The 13784-nt window shown below is 37.6% G+C and overlaps 1 protein-coding gene across 6 annotated transcripts in view; it reads left to right on the top strand.

The window, feature by feature from the left end:
• TBCK (TBC1 domain containing kinase) overlaps positions 1 to 13784 on the top strand; it is a 222592-nt gene that overhangs the window by 78381 nt on the left and 130427 nt on the right. For all 6 annotated transcript variants that reach the window (XR_013370784.1, XM_077882204.1, XM_077882205.1 and 3 more), the window contains 5 exons: positions 3464 to 3513; positions 3716 to 3845; positions 4778 to 4876; positions 12856 to 12918; positions 13426 to 13552. Coding sequence is in view for 5 of the 6 variants with exons in the window: in XM_077882204.1 (XP_077738330.1) it covers positions 3464 to 3513; positions 3716 to 3845; positions 4778 to 4876; positions 12856 to 12918; positions 13426 to 13552 (469 nt within the window). In the remaining variant the exon portion in view is untranslated. The remainder of the gene's footprint in view (positions 1 to 3463; positions 3514 to 3715; positions 3846 to 4777; positions 4877 to 12855; positions 12919 to 13425; positions 13553 to 13784) is intronic.

Here is a 13784-nt window from a genome sequence, read left to right as displayed (position 1 = left end):
TTGGATATAAGGTTTCTCCTTTTCTGTATACTTGGTAACACGGGGTATTATCAAATTTTAAAAAACTATTGCTCTAGAGGCTCCTTGGTGGCTCAGCTAAGCATCTACCTTCTGCTCAAGTCATGATCTCAGGGTCCTGGATCAAGCTCTGCATTGGGCTCCCCACTTAGTAAGGAGTCTGCTTCTCCCTCTCCTTTTGCCCCTCCCCACCACTCGTGCACTCTCTATCTTAAATAAATAAGTAAAATCTTTAAAAATATTATTGCTTTAAAAGGTGGAGAATAGTATTTTGCTATAATACTGATTTTTAATTCCCTGATTATAACACAGTTATGAATCTCTTCATATTTCTTGGTAGCCTGTTTACCTCTTCTGTACATTACTAGTTCATATCTTTTGTCAATTTTTTCCACTGGGTGATTTCTTAGTGATTTGACTTCAAAAATATTTCCAAATACAGAGTCTTTGTTAGCTATGTGTAATGCATATGTCTTCTAACCTGTGGCTTTTCCTTTAACTTTTGATGATGTCCCTTAAAAAATATGATATTCCTAGGTATAGATTTTTCTTTTGGTATTTATCCTGCTTGATGTTAAGAGTTTCCTGGACCTTTGTTGTTTGATGTCTTTAATTTTGAAAATTTCTGTCTTTATTACTTCAAATATTTCTCCTTCTTCTGATGTTTCTCTAACACATAAATTACATCTTTTGTTTCTTTATTAGAATTTTTACCTCCATGCTTATAATACCCATCTGTTCTTGCATGCTGTCCACTTTTTTCTTAGACCCCTTAGCATATTAATCATAGTTATTTTATTTTATTTTATTTTATTTTATTTTATTTTATTTTATTTTATTATTTTAAATCATAATTATTTTAAATTCCTGGCCTGATAATTCCAAACTCTCTGCCATATCTGAGACTGGTTCTGAAGCTTACTTTGTTTCTTCATAGTGTCTTTTTCATATTTTAGCATGTCTTGCAATTTTTTGTTGAAACCCTAACATGATTTATCTGTAAAAACAACTACAGTAGGGATCCCTGGGTGGCGCAGCGGTTTAACACCTGCCTTTGGCCCAGGGCGCGATCCTGGAGACCCAGGATCGAATCCCACATCGGGCTCCCGGTGCATGGAGCCTGGTTCTCCCTCTGCCTATGTCTCTGCCTCTCTCTCTCTGTGACTATCATAAATAAATTTTAAAAAATTAAAAAAAAAAAAACGACTACAGTAAATAGACCTTTAGCTCAAGATGTCATGTTTATCTAGTTGTTTACTATTGGTGTAGCTTTTTTGTCAGAGGCTAAAGTTTCCTCAACTGCCATTGTTCTTGTTTCCCCTGGTGTCTTTCGGTTTCCCTAGAGACTTTAAAATCAGGTCTGAGGCCTCCAGTTCTTTCAGCTGGAATCCCTTTTTATATAGGAGCGCTACTGACATGGAGGTAAGGTAGTAAGGATAAGGAGTTCTATAATCCTTTGGTTTGGTCTCAGCCTTTTAGTGAACCTGTGTCTCTGGGCTGTGACCTTTATATACGCTTCTTAGCTTTCCTCCTTACCTTATTAGTAGAGACAGGATAGCTACAGAGAATCAGTATCGGATATTCTTCTTCCCCACATCAATGACTAGAGGCAGCTAAAGTTGGATATCCTCCCCTCTGCCCCCGGACACACACAGTTCTTTGTTTACTTGAATATAGCAGGATCTTCTCCAGTCTGGCTGCATGTTAATCAGATGCCCAAGTCTTTGTCCCATTGTACTTAAAACCCTAGGCCACAATTATCAATATACTTTATTACTAGCTTATATCCTCTCTCTAAGCCCAGCTTTGGGTCTCATATCATTGCATTTTCCTTATATTTTGAGGGTTTTTTTGTGATTTAATATTTTATATATTATGTAGTAGGAGGGACTTAGAATCTCTTCCCTGCCATAATGCAAGGAATAGATAATTTAAATATATAATTATTACCATATGATGCACTAAATTTATGTCTTGGAAAAGAAGGAATGTGGATAATGAATGAAATAGGTAGCAGTACAAAACAACAAACAATAAACTACATGAAATATATGGTTTTGACTGATTTGATTTTACTCTTAATTTGTTTCTTTGATTTAAATATAATCCAAGGTATATGAAGATAAGTTAAATGAATACAAGGCTTCAATTTTACCTTCTCAGTGAACTTACATTTCCACTTTTGAAATTTAAAGTACCTTTTAATATAATTATTAAGAAAAAATGTTAATGTTGCTGATTTTAAAAATAATATGGAAACCAGATATTTTTTACCTTCTACTTTTCTGTATTTTTGCTTTTCTTTTTTTACTTTTAATATGCTAAATTTTTAATAACAAAAAAAGGCAGAGAAGTTACTTATAATGTTTATGATTTTCAGGACAGTAAAACCCAAACTTTAAAATAATGTACATATTAATAATACAGTAAATTTTGAGAAAATCTTATTTTTCTCCTTGGAACTTTAACCCATCAAAGAAGTACCTAAAAGTTTAGAGGCAAAAATGAGATAAATCTACAGCACATCAAATTTTAGAGAAAAGCTAGGCATAAATTCAATGTTTGCCAGATTCTCAGTTATGGGTAAAAGATTTTTCTTTGCCTTTTAAAAATTCTGAGCATAACTCACATGAGTGAGCACACAGAAGATTAATGCTGGCTACACACAGAGCTTGAACTTCTGTGTCAATCTCCACAGGAGCAGATACTCTGCCTTCAAGTTGGAAGTTGAACTAAAGAGCAGAGCAGCAGGCAAGATGGCATTAACTTTAATCACCCTACTTAGGATGTGTCTAAGATTTCACTTTACTATTGCCTGCCTTCTTATGTTTTTGAAGAATATCTGTAATCCTGGCAATGTTATTATTTGGAGTAACATTTACTGTAATGAGTTTGTGAAAAAGATATTTAAGAAAATTGAATTTTTTCAGTTGATTTACCAGCTATTTGAGTCATGCATGTTCAAAGTATGATGTGAGAAATTCTTTTGAATCCTTTTATTAGCACCTTACTTTTGTCTTAGTTTGTGTTAATGTCAAGGCAAAAATAAATTGGACTCAAGTTTTTAATTAAGATATGTGTATTAAAAAGTACCTTTCCATATAATCATGTAATTTAAGGATGTTTTATCCATTTATTCAGTTTTATACTAATTTTAGTAATTCTGCATTGTGTTTGGAAAACTATCATAATAGGTGTCTAACATTTATGAGAAATGCCTGAAGGTAAAAAAAATTAAAAAAACAATATTCTTTACAGCTAAACTCATTCCCTGGAGGCATGGTATATTTGCATGTTTATGATAGGAATGAATTTTAAATTCTATTTTATAGTTTTCTTGTTATCTTTATGAATATATAATTTTTCATCATTTTTCTTTTTAAATAAAGTTTAGTGTCTCTGTCTCAGATCTTAAATATCATAAATATTTTTTCTTTCAATTCAGAGATTAAAAGATGTTGGTGGAGAAGCATTTTACCCATTACTTGAAGATGAGTGAGTATATATAGATATATGTGTATATATATATGTATACTTTTTACCATTACTTTTCTTTTACATTTATATTAAATTGATAAGAAGCTTACACATTTTCTTTGAAAATTGTTTCCTAAATAGAATACAAAAATGTGGTGTTCTGGGTTTTCTTAATTTTAGATGTTTTGTCAATTTTTCTGCTTTTATTTCTCTCCTATAGCCAGTCTAATTTACCTCATTCAAACAGCAATAATGAATTGTCTGCAGCTGCCACTCTCCCTTTAATCATCCGAGAGAGGGACACAGAGTACCAACTAAACAGAATCATTCTCTTTGACAGACTGCTAAAGGTAGGGATTCTAAAGTACAAAGAATCCATATACAATCTTTATTTTTTATTTCATTGGTAATTCTTAGGGAATCTAGATGTCATGGGAACACTAACTCTTATGACTTATTTTATCTGACTAATAAAAATAATACATGTTCACAGTAAATAAAAGCAAAAACAAAATGAAGGAATCTATGCAAAACCGCATTAGACAAAATATTAATATCCTTGCTTGTTAAAGAACACTTACAAATCATTAGGTAAAAGGACTTTCATTGAAACAGAGAAATGGATAAAAAACCATAATACAAATTTTCCATATTGAATTTGCAAAGTGAATCGATGTATATTGAGATTAGAACTCTCATTGTTCTGGAGTAAGTGTTAATTGGTTAAAACATTCTATAGAATGTTTATAGAATTTGAAATTTTGTTAAGAGCCTGAACAACATCCTTATCCTATGTTCTATTAATTCTCTTCTAGAAATCCCTCCTAAAGTACAAATTTTTAAAAAGACAAATTTATATGCAAGCATATACAAGTAACCATAATAATAACTTAATATTTATTGAATACTTTCTGTATCACTAGGTATTTAACAAAGTTATTTGTAAAATTTGTTACTTATGTTATTTAATCCATATAAAGCTTATAATACTATTCTCTGTAAGATTTAATCACAGTTCTTCCAGAGCACAAAATAGAGAGGAATGGTTAAAAACAGTAGATTCAGCCTCTTTCTTTGATAATATTATATACAATTTGCAGAGGATAGGAAACTATTCCACTACTAACTTGCATGTATTAATAAGCTAGGTAAAATAATTTCAGGTACTTGGAAATTTATTGCAGGTCACCTTCACCTTATCACTGGTATATTCAGAACTATTTAGATTAAAAAGATGGTACTTGGTAACTTGAGATATTTTTCATATCTTTTTTACCTATAGGCTTATCCATATAAAAAAAATCAAATCTGGAAAGAAGCGAGGATTGACATTCCTCCTCTAATGAGAGGTTTAACCTGGGCTGCCCTTCTGGGAGTTGAGGTAAGAAAGAAAAGAAGTTAGAAGCTGATCAATAGTGTTAAGAAAGAAGGAAAGTACTTTCTGAATATATTTTCCAAGTTGTTAGAAAATTATATAGTAAAATTTGAGTATTAAGATTATTTGGCAAATTTTAGTGAAAGGAATGGAGGAGAAGAATAGACTACATAGAATAGAAAAATATAGTTGAGGTCTTATTAGATTTATGCTATTTAACATTTCATTTAATGGGATTCAGAAATTATCTTGATTATTCATTTTAAAATTAAAATATTTTATTTTTTCTATATTTTTTTATTGGAGTTCGATTTGCCAACACATAGCATAACACACAGTGCTCATCCCATCAAGTTCCCCCTCAGTGCCCATCACCCAGTCACCCCAGCCCCCTGCCCACCTCCCTTTCCTCCACCCCATGTTTGTTTCCCAGAGCTAGGAGTCTCTCATGTTCTGTCACCCTCACTGATATTTCCTACCCATTTCTTCTCCCTTCCCTTTTATTCCCTTTGACTATTTTTTATATTCCCCAAATGAATGAGACCATATAATCTTTGTTCTTCTCCAACTGACTTACGTCACTCAGCATAATAGCCTGCAGTTCCATCCACACTGAAGCAAATGGTGGGTATTTGTCATTTCTAATGGCTGAGTAATATTCCATTGTATACATAGACCACATCTTCTTTATCCATTCATCTTTCGATGGACACTGAGGCTCCTTCCACAGTTTCACTGTTGTGGACATTGCTGCTATAAACATTGGGGTGCAGGTGTCTCGGTTTTTCACTGCAGCTGTATCTTTGGGGTAAATCCACAGCAGTGCAATTGCTAGGTCATAGGGCAGTTCTATTTTTAACTCTTTGAGGAACCGCCAGACAGTTTTCCAGAGTGGCTGCACCAGTTCACATTCCCACCAACAGTGTAAGAGGGTTCCCCTTTCTCCACATCCTCTCCAACACTTGTGAATTCCTGTCTTGTTAATTTTCGCCATTCTCACTGGTGTGAGGTGGTATCTCATTGTGATTTTGATTTGTATCTCCCTGATGGCAAGTGATGCAGAGGATTTTCTCCTGTGCTTGTTGGCCATTTCTATGTTTTCCTCTGTGAAATTTCTGTTCATGTCTTTTGCCCATTTCATGATTGGATTGTTTGGTTTTTTGCTGTTGAGTTTAAAAAGTTCTTTATGGATCTTGGATACTAGCTCTTTATCTGACATGTCATTTGCAAATATCTTCTCCATTATGTAGGTTGTCTTTTAGTTTTGTTGACTGTTTCTTTTACTGTGCAGAAGCTTTTTATCTTGATTAAGTCCCAATACTTCATTTTTGCTTTTGTTTTCATTGCCTTCATAGATGTATCTTGCAAAAAGTTGCTGTGGCCATGTTCAAAAAGGGTGTTGCCTGTGTTCTCCTCTAGGATTTTGATGGATTCTTGTCTCACATTTGAATCTTTCAACCATTTTGAGTTCATCTTTATATATGGTGTAAGAGAATGGTCTAGTTTTATTCTTCTGCATGTGGATGTCCAATTTTCCTAGCACCATTTATTGAAGAGACTGTCCTTTTTCCAGTGGATATTCTTTCCTGCTTTCTCGAATATTAGTTGACCATAGAGCTGAGGGCCCATTTCTGGATTCTCTATTCTGTTCCATTGATCTATGTGTCTATTTTTGTGCTAGTACCACACTGTATTGATGATCACAGCTTTGTAGTACACTTGAAATCCGGCATTATAATGCCCCTGGCTCTGGTTTTCTTTTTCGGTATTCCCCTGGCTATTTGGGGTCTTTTCTGATTCCATACAAATCTTAAGATTGTTTGTTCCAACTCTCTGAAGAAGATTGATGATCACAGCTTTGTAGTACAACTTGAAATCCGGCATTATAATGCCCCGGCTCTGGTTTTCTTTTTCGGTATTCCCCTGGCTATTTATTGAAGAGACTGTCTTTCTTCCAATGGATAGTCTTTCCTCCTTTATCGAATATTAGTTGACCATAAAGTTCAGGGTCCACTTCTGGGTTCTCTATTCTGTTCCATTGATCTCTGTGTCTGTTTTTGTGCCAGTACCATACTGTCTTGAAAACCAAGGCTTTGTAGTACACCCTGATATCTGGCATTATGATGCCCCCAGATATGGTTTGCTTTTTTAAAATTCCCCTGGCTATTCGGGGTCTTTTCTGATTCCACACAAATCTTAAAATAATTTGTTTTAACTGTCTGAAGAAAGTCCATGGTATTTTGATAGGGATTGCATTAAATGTGTAAATTGGCCTGGGTAACATTGACATTTTCACAATATTAATTCTGCCAATCCATGAGCATGGAATATTTTCCATCTCTTTGTGTCTTCCTCAATTTCTTTCAGAAGTGTTCTATAGTTTTTAGGGTATAAGTCCTTTACCTCTTTGCTTAGGTTTATTCCTAGGTATCTTATGCTTTTGGGTGCAATTGTAAATGGGATTGACTCCTTAATTTCTCTTTCTTCAGTCTCATTGTTAGTGTATAGAAATGCCACTGATGTCTGGGCATTGATTTTGTATCCTGCCACACTGCTGAATTGCTGTATGAATTCTAGCAATCTTGGGGTGGAGTCTTTTGGGTTTTCTATACGCAGTATCATGTCATCAGCGAAGAGGGAGAGTTTGACTTCTTCTTTGCCAATTTGAATGCCTTTTATTTCTTTTTGTTATCTGATTCCTAGGCTAGGACTTCTACTACTGTGTTGAATAGCAATGGTGAGAGTGGACATCCCTGTCTTGTTCCTGATCTTAGGGGAAAGGCTCCCAGAGTTTCCCCATTGAGAATGATATTTGCTGTGGGCTTTTCGTAGATGGCTTTTAAGATGCCGAGGAATGTTCCCTCTACCTCTGCACTCTGAAGAGTTTTAATCAGGAATGGCTGCTGTATTTTGTCAAATGCTTTCTCTGCATCTATTGAGAGGATCATATAGTTCTTGTTTTTTCTCTTGCTGATATGATGAATCACATTGATTGTTTTACGAGTGTGGAACCAGCCTTGTGACCCAGGGATAAATCCTACTTGGTCATGGTGAATAATTTTCTTAATGTCCTGTTGGATCCTATTGGCTAGTATCTTGTTGAGAATTTTTGCATCCATGTTCATCAGGGATATTGGTCTGTAATTCTCCTTTTTTGGTGGGGTCTTTGTCTGGTTTTGGAATTAAGGTGATGCTGGCCTCATAGAACAAATTTGGAAGTACTCCATCTCTTTCTATCTTTCCAAACAGCTTTAGTAGAATAGGTATGATTTCTTCTTTAAACGTTTGATAGAATTCCCCAGGGAAGCCATCTGGCCCTGGACTCTTGTGTCTTGGGAGGTTTTTGATGACTGCTTCAATTTCCTCCCTGTTTATTGGTCTGTTCAGGTTTTCTATTTCTTCCTGTTCCAGTTTTGGTAGTTTGTGGCTTTCCAGGAATGCGTCCATTTCTTCTAAATTGCCTAATTTATTGGCGTATAGCTGCTCATAATATGTTTTTAAAATCGTTTGTATTTCCTTGGTGTTGGTAGTGATCTCTCCTTTCTCATTCATGATTTTATTAATTTGAGTCTTCTCTCTCTTCTTTTTTATAAGGCTGGCTAATGGTTTATCTATCTTATTAATTCTTTGAAAGAACCAACTCCTGGTTGGTTCCTCAGTGCTCCTGGGCCTGCGCTGGCGGATTCCCGCTCCCAGCCGCGCAGCAGCCTCTCCGCAAAGCCGCCGCCTGAGCCCCTCCGAGCTGCTCCCGGAGCCGCGCAGCCCCCTTCGCACAGAGCCTCTTCCTCTGCCAAAGCCGCCGCCGAGCTGCGCCCGGGCCGCGCAGCCCCCTCGCCCGAGCCCCTCTGAGCTGCTCCTGGGTCAATGCGTGCGCGCTGGAGGCCTTAGGGAGCTCAGTGCACTCTCCTGGGCATGCAGGTGTCTGTTAGTGTCCCCGGGAGCCCGAGGGCATCCCCGCCCTCCTGGGTCCTGCTCCAACTCCCCGCGAGCCCCTTTCCACCCGGGAAGGTCGGTGCAGCTCCTGCTTCTCCGGGACGGGGCTCTCCTGTCCTGGGGACACTCGCCCTGGCCTCAGCCCGGCTCCTCGCGGGGCCCCTCCCCCTTGGATGCCTTTTGTTTTTTTATTTATTTTTCCCCGTCTTCCTACCTGGATAGAAGCGTGAACTCTTCTCACTGTAGCGTTCCAGCTGGTCTCTCTTTAAATCTCAGGCCGAATTCGTAGATTTTCCGGATGATTTGAAGGTTATCTAGGTAATTTGGTGGGGACAGGTGACTTGGGGACCCTACTCTTCCGCCATCTTTCCCCTCCTCCCTACCCCTGCTTTCTTTTGAGGACCATTTGAATGGTAAGTCGTTCTTCCACCTTTCGTTTTCAGGCTGGAGGTGTCCTTAGGTCTAAAATAGTCTGTTGTAGACAGCAAATAGATGGGTCTTGCTTTTTTATCCAGTCTGATACCCTGTGTCTTTTGATGGGATCATTTAGCCTATTCATGTTCAGAGTTACTATTGAAAGATATGAATTTAGTGTCATGGTAATACCTATTCAGTCCCGGTTTTTGTGGATTGTTTCTGTGGACTTCCTCTTTCTTTTACAGGGTCCCCCTTTAGTATTTCTTTTTTTTTTTTTTTTTTTTTTTTTCCCCTTTAGTATTTCTTGCAGAGCTGGTTTGGTGGTCACATATTCTTTCAGTTTCTGCCTATCCTGGAAGCTCTTTATCTCTCCTTGTATTCTGAATGAGAGCCTTGCTGGATAAAGTATTCTTGGCTGCATGTTCTTCTCATTTAAGACCCTGAATATATCCTGCCAGCCCTTTCTGGCCTGCCAGGTCTCTGTGGAGAGGTCTGCTGTTAATCTAATATTTCTCCCCATTTAAGTTAGGGATCTCTTGTTCTAGCTGCTTTAAGGACTTTACCTTTGGAATTTGCAAGTTTCACTATTAAATGTCAAGGTGTTGAATGGTTTTTATTGATTTTAGGGGGGGACCTCTCTATCTCCTGCATCTGAATGCCTGTTTCCCTCCCCAAATAGGGAACTTCTCAGCTATGATTTGTTCAAATATGCTTTCTGTTCCTCTGTCCCTCTCAGCACCCTCTGGAACCCCAATTAAACATAGATTTTTGCTTCTGAGGCTGTCGTGTATTTCCCTTAACCTTTCCTCATGGTCTTTTAATTGTTTTTCTCTTTTTTCCTGCATTTCCTTACTTGCCATCAACTTGTCTTCTATGTCACTCACTCGTTCTTCTACCTCATTAACCCTCATTGTTAGGACCTCCAGTTTGGATTGCATCTCGTTTAATCTATTTTTAATTTCGGCCTGATTATATGTAAAGTCTGCAGTCATGAAGTCTCTTGAATCCTTTATGCTTTTTTCCAGAGCCACCAGTACCTTTATAATTGTGCTTCTGAATTGGCTCTCTGACCTCGAAATGTTATCCAAATTCTATAACTCTGTAACAGAGAGTACGGTTTCTGATTCTTTCTTTTGTGGTGAGGTTTTCCTTCTAGTCATTTTGCTCAGTGCAGAGTGGCTAAAAATGTGTTGTACTGGAAAAAGGAGGAAAGAATAAAAGGAGGGGTATCCTCTAGTTCTATATACTGTAAATCCCTCGACTTCCCCTGGAGCCTTCCAGCACTGCTCCATCAAGAACTTGTGCTTCCCCTGTCCTTCTAGCTGGTCTTCTGGGGGAGGAGCTGTTGTGCTGATTCTCAGGTGTGTGTACCTGGGGGAGCTACCTCGCCCCCTGCCAGGTGCACAGCTCAGTGGGAGCTGTTTACCCCGTGAGGCCCCTGTTCCCTGTTGGCCCCACTCTGTCCCATGCACAGGGTGACACCAGAAGGAAAAACACCACTGGCAGCAGCCAGCTCTCCAGCCCTGGAGTCAGCTCCCCTAGTAACTACCACAGTCTCCTAGTCTACTCAGGCCTGGGTGCTCTGGGGGTGGAGTCGCTGATCTGCACACCTCGGGGGCACCTGGCAGCAGGAGTGTCCTCGCTGTCCTTTGCCCTCCCGGGGGGAGCACAGGATCCTGGGCTGTGTCCCCCAGTGCCCTGGAATCCAGGGCCTGCGCTGCTGGCATCGTGCTCCTGGGCCATGCAGCCCCCTCTGCCCTGAGCCTCCACCTGAGCTGCTCCCGAAGCCCCACTGGGCGCTTGCTCCAGTCCTTTACCCAGCTCAGCCCCCCGAGGTATGGGGCGTTCTCTTCAGGGGAGCACTTCCTCTGTTAGTGACCCTGGGAACCTGAAGGCCCCACTGCCCCTCCTGCGGTTCTGCCTGATTTCCCTGCTAAGTGCCCCTCTGTCCAGGAAAAATCCACTGCAGATTTTTAAAGTTCCCACTTCTCCCAGGCTGGGCTTTCCTGTCCTGAAGGCTTTTACCACCAGGCCTTAGCCCAGCTCCTTGTGGGGGGTCCCTCCTCCACTTGATTCTTTATTTTCTTTAAGCACCTTCCTATCTTGTTAGAAGCACAAACTCTTCTCCCTGTAGTGTTCCAGTTGTTCTCTTTTAAACTCAGGTTGAATTTGTAGGTTTTCAGAATGATTTGAAAGTTATCTAGGTAAGTTGGTGGGGCCAGGTGACTTGGGGATCCTACTCCTCTGCCATCTTGCCCCACCCCCCAAATTAGAATATTTTAATATATATCAGTTATAAGTATATAGTACTGCTTATATAGTATGTTCATTTAGAAACAGGACTGCCTGTTTATAAGAAGAAATTCTCCACTCTAATTTGAATCTATTCAAAAATTGTTAATGTAATTTAGTGCCTTTTGGCATATGTATCTTACCAGAACCATGCTGTCAAGAGAAATAACTCCTTTGTCTTCTGTACTACCATATCTGTGGCAGTGAGAAGAGGAGAGGTTTCATATTATCAGAGTTACTTGCAGTATTAATACACTTTGGTGACAGCAATCACAATAATGGGGCAAATCATTGCCAATTTTTATTCATTTCCTGTCAGTTCGTCATCCTGCCTTCCTGTATTCTCTTACAGATAGCTTATGGATATATATCACCTATCTTTTTGTGTGTGAATTCTCCCAAGAATTTTTAATCCTTTTAATTCTCTATTGAAAGAAGTCCTTGCTTTATTACTGATTTTGTTGGTGAAAGTCTGTATCTTTGAGTTTGGTTGGTTGCTTGATAAGAATGCCTATTATACCTACCATATGGTAATGATTAGAATTGTAGAACCATATAAGTGCTGAAATTCAAGAGGACTTCCAAGATCAAGTTGTCTAAATGTCTCATAAAGTAGATGTGTCAGAGATGTTGCTAATAGCGTGTAATATCAGAGATTAAACTCCAAATTCCTAGCTTTTTCTCTACCATTACAGTAAACCAGAGAATCAAGAATTGTTCTATGCCTGATTCTATACAACATGACCAAAATTTGAGATGGTTTATTCACTTGTTCCTTCTGTAGTGGTATAAATGGAAAATGTAAATTATCTTTTTAATTGCTTAATGATTCCCTTAGGGATTCCACATGGTATTTCATTCTTTAATTTATCCCAAACCTCTTCCTCCAGGTGCTGAACTCCCTTAAACAATTTTATTTAATTTTGTTTTTGTTTTTATTTCCAACTTTAACAGGAAAATTTCCCCTATTTTTTTAAATTTATTCATGAAATGTACTATGTATGGGATAACAATGAATAGAGCATAATAAGGCTGTGCTGTGTTGTGGGGGCTGGGAGATTAGCTAAGCATACTCTGTTAGCTAAGTGATTCTTTTAACATATTTGTCTTCCTGTGTGTATAATTCAAATGACACCTTAGTAAAATGGCAAAATGTCACAGACTTTCATCACAGATTGTCAAAGATATGAAGAATTTTCCCAAGAGGATGCTTTCGGTTTGAATGTGCCTATCTTTAATTGATTGTATTTTCAAAGATAGATGTTTCTAAGAGCTATATTTTGTCTAAGTCAATAATTTAGACAATTTAGATATAATAATATATCTTCTCTTATTTTTTGCAGGGGGCTATTCATGCCAAGTATGATGCAATTGATAAAGATACTCCAATTCCTACAGATAGACAAGTATGATTTAGATTTTCTTCAACATCCTAAGATAGTTCTGCCAAATCTTTAAATTTTAGGAAAACAGGAGAAATTTTATTACGAATACTCAGCAGCCATCATATGTATATAGTATTAGAGTAAGCATAGCTCTTATTTTCTTCACAAGTTAGTGACTCAGAACTATTTCTTAAAAGAGTTAAGAGCAGGTAACTTTTCCTAATGTACTTTTTTATCTGAAGAATTTTCCCTTTATTTAGACCAGATTGTAAAGGAAGGTTTTTTGAAAACTATATTAATATATACCTTTTCATTAGAAATGGTCTTTTTTTTGTTTGTTTAAGTATACATACAACTTTTTTGGTGCTTCCAGAGGACTAACATAAAATTTAAAATCCTCAGACACCAAGATTATGTAAGTGCTCTATTCTGAAATTCAAGACACAGTCTTTCCTTTTCCTTATCTTGACATCTATTGGAGATCACGACTGTATTCCAGTTCTACCTGATTGTTTCACTGTTTTACAGATTGAAGTGGACATTCCTCGGTGTCATCAGTATGATGAACTATTATCATCACCAGAAGGTCATGCAAAATTTAGGCGTGTATTAAAAGCTTGGGTCGTGTCTCATCCTGATCTTGTATATTGGCAAGGTAACTTCCCCCCCACCCCCAATTATTAAGACTCTTTTTGAAGTATTTGGAGCATGTTGCATGACTAACAATTTGAAAAATTGAAACAAAATATCAAAATATCCTTGGCTTTCAAGAAAGTTGATACTGAAGTTACCCATTTTTTGAAAGAACTTTTTTTAAAATTTTGTCTAAATGCCTGGTGGATATCATTTGAATGTATGATATTTAATTAAACAATTTGCCATAATGT

This window comes from Canis aureus, chromosome 33 (assembly GCF_053574225.1).
Source record: "Canis aureus isolate CA01 chromosome 33, VMU_Caureus_v.1.0, whole genome shotgun sequence".
Taxonomy (NCBI): domain Eukaryota; kingdom Metazoa; phylum Chordata; class Mammalia; order Carnivora; family Canidae; genus Canis; species Canis aureus.
The sequence above is the reverse complement of the archived record's forward strand: the minus strand, read 5'-3'. Positions and strand labels throughout refer to the sequence as shown.